This window comes from Formica exsecta, unplaced genomic scaffold (genome assembly GCF_003651465.1).
Source record: "Formica exsecta isolate Colony F162 unplaced genomic scaffold, ASM365146v1 scaffold893, whole genome shotgun sequence".
NCBI classification, from domain to species: Eukaryota; Metazoa; Arthropoda; class Insecta; order Hymenoptera; family Formicidae; genus Formica; species Formica exsecta.
The window spans coordinates 322,846-334,841 of record NW_021853662.1 but is presented as its reverse complement, the minus strand read 5'-3'; the positions used below and the strand labels follow the sequence as shown (position 1 = coordinate 334,841).

At 32.1% G+C, this 11,996-nt stretch overlaps 1 protein-coding gene across 3 annotated transcripts in view; it reads right to left on the bottom strand.

Moving 5' to 3' along the window:
• Positions 1–1,098: 1,098 nt before the first annotated feature.
• LOC115244958 overlaps positions 1,099–11,996 on the bottom strand; it is an 18,121-nt gene continuing 7,223 nt past the window's right edge. The window contains exons 6-18 of one of the 3 annotated variants that reach the window (XR_003885464.1): positions 8,791–11,996; positions 8,139–8,208; positions 7,888–7,959; positions 5,743–5,935; positions 5,429–5,545; positions 4,769–4,945; positions 4,297–4,464; positions 3,983–4,075; positions 3,395–3,437; positions 3,139–3,251; positions 2,398–2,528; positions 1,726–1,927; positions 1,099–1,643 (exon numbers count right to left, since the gene is read on the bottom strand). Coding sequence is in view for 2 of the 3 variants with exons in the window: in XM_029822987.1 (XP_029678847.1) it covers positions 1,912–1,927; positions 2,398–2,528; positions 3,139–3,251; positions 3,395–3,437; positions 3,983–4,075; positions 4,297–4,464; positions 4,769–4,945; positions 5,429–5,545; positions 5,743–5,935; positions 7,888–7,959; positions 8,139–8,208; positions 8,791–11,996 (4,399 nt within the window). In the remaining variant the exon portion in view is untranslated. Of the gene's footprint in view, positions 1,928–2,397; positions 2,529–3,138; positions 3,252–3,394; positions 3,438–3,982; positions 4,076–4,296; positions 4,569–4,768; positions 4,946–5,428; positions 5,546–5,742; positions 5,936–7,887; positions 7,960–8,138; positions 8,209–8,790 lie in introns of those variants that run through there. The other 2 variants (XM_029822987.1, XM_029822988.1) reach the window with 2 other exon arrangements.

The following is an 11,996-nucleotide window of genomic DNA, read 5'->3' as shown; positions in this document are numbered from 1 at the left end:
TATCCTATTATTTGAATGTGTCTTTATGCGAAAAATTATGTGAAAAGCTCTACCGTCGATAGCCGAAAAAACCCTTTTTGTATATTTGAAACTGATTATCTCAAAATCTATGGAACGTAAAATATAATCATTTTGATCTCATTTGAAAGATATTTAATTCTCTACAACTTTTGTTTTAGTACCTTTTGTTAAAACACGCATACTTTTCCTGACATTTGTAAAAATGTAAAAAATATTAAAACTATAGGAAAATATAATTAATTATGCTTGTATAAATTTGTCTATATTAGTTTTTGCATCAGTGCGCACTAGTGCATCCAACTGAATACATAAATTAAAAAATTAATTAAATAATTAAAAAAAATTGATAATAAAAGTTATATAAATTAAAAGCATGATTTGATAATGTTTAAAATGTTTAATACTTTTCAAGAATAAGAAGAAAGTGAAATCAATTTATTGTAAATATCTTCTACATGGACATATACATAAAAATACTTCAATTATAATTTATTATTGCTGTAGTATATACTAGAATGACAAAACATCACTTGCAACTAATAAAACATTAATAAATCCATAATATTTCTCCGTATTTTTGATCCACATAATTATATATATTTAGCACGGACATGCCAACCGGCCGTTTTATCATGGCACTGAAAAATAAATCTGGTCATATAATTCCGCCGGTTCTTTAATAGATCTAATTGACGCTACTATACGAGCTAGAAAAGGGATCTTTTGAAAAACAGCGGTGTGGTCTCTCTGAGGCTTCTCTCTGCTATTAAAGACTGCTGGCTCTTAGGGCCCGAGCACAGACTTTTGCATAAGCGCATAACCATATGCATAAGGAAATGAACCAATCAATTTCCTTATGCTTATGGTTATGCGCTTATGCAAAAGTCTGTGCTCGGGCCCTTTTAGTTTCATGATTGCCAAGTGAGCCCGGTGAGCCCGGAGATAATAGAAGATTGATGACATTACCCACCGTTTTGGCTGCACAAAAGATGATTATACGAGTTATTTAATTCGATCGGTTATTTTAGTTCATCCAGTTATTGTTTTATTATCGAAAATGTATAGATCTTTTATGTAACTGCCTCAAGAACAACAAACTAAACATTTTATTATACCAAATTACTGTTTTATTATCGACAAGGTTATATAAAAAAGATTAAGTCACGAATCTTTCGCAACCCATAATGCAATGCAAATCGATTGTGCGCAATCGCTATTGAAAAGAGTGCTAAATAAGGTAAATTATGTTATTGGCTCTCGCGGCCTTTCGCAATACATCATGGGTTGCGCAAGTAAATACATACATTAAATATATGACTTAACTTTCTATTATGGCAGCGGTCGGAAAGACGCTAGAAATGCTTCGAAGCGTTTGATTGACCAATCAGGACAAAGAGAGTAAAGATTTCTTTATTCTAATTGGTTAATGCAATGCTTCGAAGCATTTCTAGCGTTTTATCGACCGCAGCCTATATAATCTTGGATTTACTTACCTACAATAGCGCGCAGCGAGTTTTTTTCCAGTCATGCTAAAATCCCATAAGATCATCGATCTTTAATAATATCTCGTCGGTGGCATTTCTTTTATTTCGATATTAAGCAACAATAGCTTCGCGATCAAACTACAAAATGATGATATATATATATATACGCAGAATAATCATATATATGTGGATTTGTTTCTCACACAAATACATAATGTACAATATATGTTTATATGTCTATGGTTCTTAGCTCGGTGTAGACGACGAAACGATGAATGAAAACTTCTATTGTTTCTGCTGTTTCAACATATGGGCTTGATAAAAACGCGTATTAAGATACCGACAACGAGATTCATTCCAGGGCAATCGATAGATACGATGGTCAACTTGAATAATCCCAGCAGTATCAATGTGACCAAGATCTGCATTAAATTGGAACGAGTAGATTTAATCGTTGTTATCGTGACAATTCACGGCTATAGCTATATCATTTGCTTATATAATCTAGCCTATCAAATTATTTCTTTTTTATCTATACAATTACATTTTTTTTATAATTTTCTTTTACAAAGTCTTTGGAATTACATGCAAAAACACCATATGATTCGACTAAAAAGGATAAAAGTCATAAAGGCTGATAAAAGTATAGGATTGTTTGATCAACATGCCGACGCTGAAAGTTTCCGAATAATCAAATCAGGCTATGAAAAAATGTTTAGAAAAAATATTACAGATTTTCTTTTCTATGCTTATATATAAATTAAAATTTGGATTTATAAAAAGGAAAAAGCGCGGAAGAGAGGAGCTCGTGTAAAAAGCGATTAATAAGCGCTATCTTATTTTATTCTATCGTCGAATACATGCTCTAGAAGTGAATTTGAATCATATGTACTTTGTGCGTGTTAAAGCGCTTCCACCCTTTGTAGGATCCATCATTCGATCCCAATTAGTATGTCCCACGACAAATCCGACGGCGCGCATTTTCTCTTGCTCCTTACGTTCTTCTAGATCAGCCCAACGTACCTGTAAATAAAAAGAAAAATAAGGGTATAATTTTTTCCCCAAAAATCTTGCACATAAATAAAAGAGATTATATACTTTTGACTTCTTACTGCAACTATACTTGATTGATTTAAAAAATGAAAACTTTTTTCTTTTTTTGTTATCCTGCATTAATGAAAATGCACATATCTGCATACATCATGTACATTTCCAATAAAACTGGATTTTAATAATCTATTTAATTAGCTATTTAATTAATCCAACCAAAAAGAAAGTCTTTAATATATTTAATCAATATATACCAATAAACACAAATGAAGAAACTATTTTAATTTATTCTGTACATATATATGAAAAGAACTCTCCTAATCTCTCACTTCTAATGTGATATGGCTGCAGTAATTAAGAAGAGGAAATTTTAAGAAAATCTTGATTTAAAATTGAATTATAAATAAAATACAATACAAAAAATTGGAATAATGCAAGTGAATAAATAATAATATCCTCAAATAGTTTTCAAGACAAAATCATCTTAAATAGTTGTCAAGATAAAATCATCTCCAAATTGATAAAAGAAGCTCAAATTTGAAGAATAATTGGCTGTTTTAACATATTCTGCATAGATACATACTCGTTTTTTACCGGACGTATCTTCCATATTATAATAGTCAGGAACTTGAAGGAAATCTTCCATAGTTTGTGGTTTTGTTTCGTTTTTCTTTCTTGCTAAACCATCTAATCGATCTGCATTACAAAGAAAATAAAGATATAGATTTACAAATATATTCATCCTAATTATGAGAAATATGCATATAAAATATACAGAATATACGTGAGAATTTATTTCACCTCAATTAGTATGTATAAAATAACTTAAATTTGCTAACCTAGTTTATCTTCAACTTCCATTTTCTCCCATTTGCTAACACCCTAAAACAACAATAATACATATGCATATAGCAAAAATAAAATATTTTCTCCAAAAAGTTTCGTTTCTGAAAGACATTAAATTTGAGAATTCCAAATTAATAATATATTTTCTCTCTCTGTCTTAAGTCTGTATAATTCAACAGCAATGTCAGATCAATGAATCTGTTCTAACAAAATTAATATAAGAAAGGGCCGTGGCACATAGAAAAACTTAAGCAGTAAGACTTAAGACTTAAGAATTTCATCCATACAAAATTTTCAGCGTTACTTACGTTTCAATATGGCTGCCCTACTGTTTGACCATGATTGATCAATTCGTTTACTGTGTAAGTCTTATTGCTTATGTTTTTCTATGTGCCACAGCTCTAAAAGATTACTATGGATAAATACAATATTCTAGAAATATTTTGAAAAAATAAGAATGAGATTTTGATGTTTTATAAATACCACTAATAACGAATGAGCTCTCTGAAGTATTAATGATGTTTTATGAATACCATTAATAACGAATTAGCTCTATAGAAATATTAATTTCATCTAATTACAATTGTATCTTGAGTGTCTTCATGGCTGTCTTGACTATCTTCATTCTGCATGATAGATTTCTCCTGCGTTTGTTCGCTATCTTCCATATCAACCTTTAATAACAATGTTTCTGATTACAAATATAATTTACAGATATATATTCTCTACGATAAAAAGATGGCATACTTTGCAATATCATTAATTTGTATCAATTCATGTATAAACGTCTAATTTTATAATGCATAATTATGAATAATATCTAATAATGGAGCAATCTTTTATTGCGGTGCATGTACAGATATTAATTCTCTTTCATAAAAGCAAATAAAATTACCTCCTCTATTGCCTGCTCTTGCAACATCGAGTTTACATCTAATTTTTGGTGATAGCTGGGCGTCGGTTCAAAATAATCTATAATCCGATTAATTTCGTCCTCGGTACGGTTGTGAATGTTCCTTTTCAAGCATATTTGCAGATCCATTTCCATCTCGCATACATATACCTTTATAGAGACAACATCGTTGTTAGCAAAGATAAGTCACAGAAGAACGTTTTCGATCTAGGTGATATTGGGAGCTGTCCTAGCATCATCCGCCTTTCTTACTACTATTAGCAAAGAAAAAATAGGAGTTTCGTAAAACTAGAATTTAGAAGCTATTATTTCCAATTATTAATTATTCTATAAACTATAAATAGTGTGACATTTTTGTTGATAAAGGATTGATTTCAAATTGAAAAGTGTACAATGAAAAAAATATCCAATTGTCTCTTGAAACATCCTATATATATATTATAAAATAACTTACTTTAAAACCTTTTGTTTTGGCGAAACTCCACATTTCTTCATAATCTGAAATCTTCTCATTTATACAGTCCAATATAATGAAACTGAAGAATCCATCTGTTATATTTTTTTTGAAGGCTTTAACCAGAGATGTTACGTAACTCTGTTCCATAGCTTCTTCATATTCATATACCATTTCCTGTTAAAAATAGTAAATATGTGTGAATACATTATATATTCACATGATATTTTTATCCAACAAGTTTATATTCGTCAGATATTACAGAAAATATGCTACACTCTATTATTTATTTATCGAAATTAATCACACATCAAATGATCATTATTTTCTTTTTTTCATATATTTTTTATGTACAAACTTCCAAATCTCTTTTCAAAAAATGTAAATTAATAACTTTATTTTTTATTGTAGTGCATATATATTTATACTTATACAATATTTATAATTAAGATATTTTTAATAAATTTAAACAATGGTAATATATAACAAATTATGAAAAGAAATTGCAATGTTTGATGACATCCTGTGTTTAAGTATTGAACATTATTGATATTATTATGAATTTTATATAATATAAATGTGGTTGCCACATACTCTCTAAACAAAAATAGTTGTCAGTTTCCCAAATGCTATTTTATATCACAAAGCTAAATATTGTACCTTAACTGTGATTTTTTTTCCGTTATCATCCTTAGTCTCTATTTCTTTCTCGACAAGGAAGTAATCATCTAAACTCAATATTCTCGGCGCAGAGCCACCTTGTTCAACTTCTTTATCCTGTACAGAAAAAAGTAAAATTAATTAAATAAATTATATTTTTATAAATTCATAGGAAATACATGTATATGATACAATAATTGAATAAAATATTCAAATTATACATAAAATGTATATCTTTTGGGAGAAAATATACTCAATAAAAATTTTATTAATATTTTTATTAATACACGATGTTTAAGCATTTATTAACGCACCTTGATAAGTTTAGCCACGAAAGATTTGCCACTACCAGGTGGTCCTCTGAGAATGACAGCTATTTTTAATGGTCTGTTCTGGCGACCCGGTGGGCACAGTAGATCATCGACCATCGTGTAATTTGGCATTTTTGCCAATTCGAGAGTTTTTGTAGTCGATTCCACAACATTTTTCTTTGTTTCTAGGGGAAGACTGTAACAAAGATTTATCTCTCAGTAAAATAAACGCAATCATACTTATGATTATTATGTTATATCAGATTGATCGAAAGAACTCGTTTTTTCTGTTTTTGTATAAATAAACAAAAAAAAACGATTAAACTCTGATCAATTTAATATAATAAATAAACTTTAATTGTAATATCTATAATAAGAAGAATATATAAGAACACTCTGTCAGACATAAAATATGACAATTCCGTTGTGAAGATATCAATACTACACATAATTAAAATTATGAATATCCCATAATAAGCAATAAAATATGAGAAATTCATTATAAAGAATGAAATAACATATAAGTATTTCACAAGCAAGAGTATATATAATAACAATTTATAATAAATATCGTTTATTATATAAAATTCAGTTTTTGTCAGAGATAATGTAGCTGTTATGAACAATCATAATGCATATTATGTATATTATCCTCTCTATTAAGAGAGTAATAATATTAATATAAATACCATAATTGTTACAGAGAAATCAAATTCAAAAGGTCAAGAAGAGTCAGAGATAAAGTATGAAAAATTCAATATATACAAGTTGTATGTATATAAAATGGCATATTACGAGAATCGTAAGAACTCAATTTGTCAGACATAAAAGTATCAGAAATTCTGTGTGATACTGTAGGCAAAAATTATGAGTAATCCTACAGTGAGCAATAAAATATAAAAAAATTCATTATAGAGAACAACGCATTATGAGCGCATATCTTGTTGTGTGAGAGCCATAATAAAAATTTGGCACAAATGTTGATTTTTAAAGTAATACTCGCTTTTACGAAAGCGTGGCCTTATTCGCTAAACAGAGATTTTTATCCTAAAAAAATGTTTATTACATTAAACCAACTTTGCTTATCACATATTTACAAGACGTGTATTAGAAATCATGAAAAAAAACTAGTAAACCTGATAAATTGGAAGATTTGTTATAATAACCAATGTTATTGGTCATTATGTATAATCTTCGGTGACTATGTATAATTGTACGAAACTTTATGCGAAATGACCGTAAGACAGACATACTAAATTTGATATATCTGTTACATCTATATATCAAGCCCATAAAAATACAATTCGGATTTTATTGATATTTGGATATATCCGAATTATGCAAAATAATTATTATTTAATTTTACTCAAGTTCGGATATCCAAGTAATCCGTCTCAATAAATTATAAAACATCGTAGAACATAAAATGAAGTAGCTTTTAAGGCTCCTGGCATCTTACTGCAGTCATATCGTATTATGATGCCAGAAGTGAAAAATCATATATAACTCTCTTATATATAGCTTGTAATCAAATAATATACCTAATTCATGTTGCTGCAAATGCACAATCGCATATGCGCAATATACATACATACATATATATATATTCTTGCTTAAGTTAAATGTAAACTGATAATCAATAGCCAAGTCATCTGAAACAAATACATGTACAATAAGATACTATATATATATATATATATATATATATATGTATGTATATATGTACATAGTAGGACATAATAATAAAAAATCCTCGTAAGAGTTCATGATATTGTATGCATAGCATGTAATCGAAAAGATCTATGAAAATCAGCACAATACATCTTGAGATAGAAATATTTCTAAAATTTAATAGATGTTTAAACAAATTTAATAAGTATTATAATTCTCTATCTTATTTTAAACACGGTTGAATATGACTAATTTGTGTTATATTATTTATAACAGATAGATATGTAATATGCACCTCTAATTCTATATGTATATATATATAATATTCATTAATTTCCGGAAATAACATAATTTTTCCTATAAAATGTTTAAAAAGTGCTATTTTTTTGAATGTATCGATTTTGTTCAGCTAGTGTCTGAGATTAAATTTGTAGAATAAAAACTTCTACAATAGACTCGAGAAGCAATGTAACATACCTGGTCTCTTGTAGCTTTGTATCTACGATGTTTTTGTTCGAACTCTCCTGCCAGTTAACACTTCCTTTTGATCTAAAGAATGCCATATACATTCAGAACACATATATTGTATAAACTTCATTTCATATGCATTATTTTTTACGCGATAACTATATAATATAACCATATTTTTATATTATATAGTCATTTTTATAACCATTATTTATATAAAAATTTATAAAAAATAGGATAAAATAATGTTTCCACGATACCTGTTATCATATTTGTCATTGTCTTTATTCGTTTCCTTTCGGGAACTTTCGCGTATCTCTTGAACCCGTTCTATATCCAAAAAACAAGACAATGAAGCTCAATATAGGCTCAATATAAAAAGCTTTGTTTAATATTTCAATATTATAATAATATATATAACAGAATAATTCTCTAAATCAGCATTGCAAACTTTTCAAACATATTCTACATGTTTGCTGATAATATTTTTTTTATCAGTCCGATTAGTAGAATACGTTAATAAAGTAAAATACACTGATTTGGACAAATATTTTGGAGGAACATCTTATATTGTTTTGAAGTAAAATTTCGGTGATTTTTAGTTCACCTCTAATAAATAAAACATCTGATGGCATAGGCCAAATAATTTAAGCGATGAGCACTAAGTGAATCAACCAATTACAATTTAATATTCTTGAAATGTTACGTCGGATCGAAGAAAATGCTCGACTGTGATTCGCTTTCTGCTTAAGTCTTTTTCTTACGTTTGTTGTGGAAGCTTTTTTACCAAAGCTTTGTTAATATCACGTATGAAGTGATAAGTATTTATATCAAGTATAAATATAAATGATTATAAATTAATTATATAAACCGATATAAGAAAGTGGAGATTATCTGAAATAAAAAAATTACCTTTGTGAACGCTTCGATCGTTTTGATATAGATCGTTCTGATCGTTACCAGAATTACGTTCAAAAATTCGTGTTTCCGATTCGGGATTGTACCCTTTCTCTTTACGATCATCGTTCTCCTTTCTCTCTGCTTCGTATATTTTATCACTCGATTGCCAATCATGTTCCTTTCGTTTGTTATAGTCTATCGATCTATGCGCATCATAGTTTTCATAGTTCCTCGTTTTTTCCACATATCCCTTCTCAGTGTATTCCTTCGGATTTTGTTCGTTCTCCACCCAGTTCCTAAAATCTTTTTTCGTATAATGATGATGATGATGCTGTTGTTGATGCTGCTCACGATCCAGTACCACCGATTTCAGATCGCCATGACCGTAATCAAAGCACTGAACAGGCGATAAATGCTGATCCGTAATTGATAGACGAGATGCGTGTCCATAATCGATTATCTTCATCGGAGTAAAGTTAAGTGGTTCAACAAACTTCTTATCAATCTCGCCGTGATTATAATTGAACTGTTTCTGCACGCAAAAATCTTGACCGGTTCTCAATTGTGACCGTTTCATAAACAAGTTAGAGGAATGTTTCGGTTGAAAATCCGCAGGACTAGCTGCAAATTCGCTGTATTGTGGCCTGTAATCGCCCGTCTTTGGTTCGGTTGTGATCTTTTCCGATTTTAATTTCTCATCAAACGTATTTGGAACGTTACTATCGATGTTTTGTTGAGCTCCATCAGGCCTCAAATCGTTGCCAAACTTATCCTTCCAAGTATCATTAGGCCCGTACCTTGGACGAGGTACGATCTCTAATTCTTTTTTGTGAAGATTAGATATATTTCCAGCATACTCAGTTGTCTTATCCTTTCGCATTTCTATATTCTCGTTCTCTGGACAGCTTCTATTAAACTCATCGGCCGGTTTTGGGCTGTCATACCTGGCCTTCTTAGCGGAAATATTATCTTCAAATTGTTCTCTTCTAGAATTGTAAGAGTTCCTACGCATGTAATCGCCACGATTATGAAAAGAATCGCTCCGAGATGGGAAATTCGCATTGTTGATATCGCTTACTGGTCCTTTCGCTTTGAAGTCTGACGGTCCAAAGGGTCCATTGTTAGAATCTCGAGATTCGAATTGATTCTCGTTGAAAGTCGAATTACGTTGAAGAAGAACGTCATTTGAATCGCGAGAACCGAGTGGAATATCATTAGAACCACGGAGACCAAGTGGTCCTTCGTTGGACATTCGAGGACCAAGAGATCTTTCGCCAGAAAATCCAAAAGCTCCGCTATTATCGAAGGGAGGTCTCTTATCGAAAGATACCTCATTTATTCTACCGAATCTCTTAGGACCCATAAGGCCGAGTTGCGGATCGATAAGACGTCGAGTATTGAGAAAATCATTGGGTCCGCCCGTTCGCTCGAATGATCCATCATTAAGTCCTCGCGGGCCAAATGGTCCTTCGAAGATTGTTCGATCATTAGCGCTTCTAGGTCTGAACTGCATTTCATTGCCTCTTGGACCAAATGGGCCAGGATTTCGCGGAAGAAACGGCAAATCAATTAGGCCTCTTGGCCTAAACTGTAGATCGGTAGGTCTGCCCGGACCGAATTTTTCATTTCCTAGCGCTCTCGAGCCAAATTGGCCAAATTGCCCGTCCATGACATCTCGTGAGCCGAACTGTCCGCTGTTAAGCGCTTCAGACGATTGGTCGTTACGACCTCGCTCACTAAGTTGTTCATCGTTGAATCTCCCAGAACTGACTCGACTTTCACTGGATGCATTAGGCCCAAAGTGACCATTATTGGAACCTCGCAGATCCAATTGTGTGTCTATAGAACCTTGCTGAAACGTACTCGGACCAGAACCAGCTGGAAATGTATGCGGACCTCTAGGACCGGACATCGGCGATCCTCGAGGTTCAAATGGTGCGTCAGATTTCAATTCCATTCCTCTAAATCCAAAATTACGATCAAAACGCATATCGAATTTGTTGCCAGCCGGGCTTTTTTTATCAAAATCTTCGATCGGATTGAGCGGCGCGTTCTGATTGGAGTTAGAAATAAGACATAAATTGGGCAGTTCTGGCGGTGGTTCAATATTCAAATCTTTCGGTTTTGGATCGTTTTCACCCATGAAGGGCAAACTTTCAGGCTTTTTGATATCGCTATCGTTATTGTTACTAGATTCTTCTATTCTTTCGGCATTACTTTGTGTCTGATTATTATCATGCTCCTTATCATCCTGCTGCAAAGGAGTATCACTGCTGAGAAGTTTGCTCTCTTCTGTGTCATCCTTCTTCGAGCTATCTTCAGAAATAACGAAATTTTTCTGCTCATTAGTTTTATCAGCCTCATTTGCTTGTATAGCTTCTGCATTCTTTGAATCTGCAATGTTATCAGTTTGTATTAAAGGATTAGAATCAGTAGTTTCAATGTCCCCAGGATGTTTAATAGGAACTTGAGACTGAATATTGATTGGTTGGGATTGATTAGGATGTGCTCTAAGCTCCATATCATTCCCTGATCGTTCATTATAATCTTTAGGATGTTTGGCAAAATTGTCTAATGGTCCTCTGAAAGGAGGTTCATTATCACTCCTAAAAGGATGACCTCGTGGAGCATACGATGGAGTAGGAACCTGTCCTAAATCGGAATGTAATTGAAAATTGGACGGTCCACTACTTGAGAAGTTTATTGGTCCGCTACGATTTGGTAGATTCTTTTGAAAGTCAAAGGAGCTTCTAAAGGGTGAATCACCGGCGATCTTCTTAAAGCTTTCACTGAGAGAACCGACACTACTAGATTTGTCAGAATCGATGAAACTAGGTCTGAAAACGTCCCCGGCGGCTTTCCGTTTTTCCATAAGTTTTTTCAGCTCCGGTGATAGCTCATTCGATGGACTGAATGATGGATTTCTATTGAAACCTCGAGGATTAGTACCAAAACTATCTCGTCTATGATCTGTAACATCCTTTGAATCGAAATAATCTGCATTACCTTTGCTGAATCGATCGTTTGAACGAAAATATTCGCTGTTGGGTCCAAACCGATCGTTGCCAGAAGAGAAACGATCAGTTCCCAATCCGGGAGTAAATCGCTCAGTACCTGATGCAAATCGATCCGGTGGAAATCGCTCATTATCTGGACCAAATCGATCGTTTCCACGGCGGTCTTTATCAATCCCAAACCGATCGCCCGATCCCATTCCT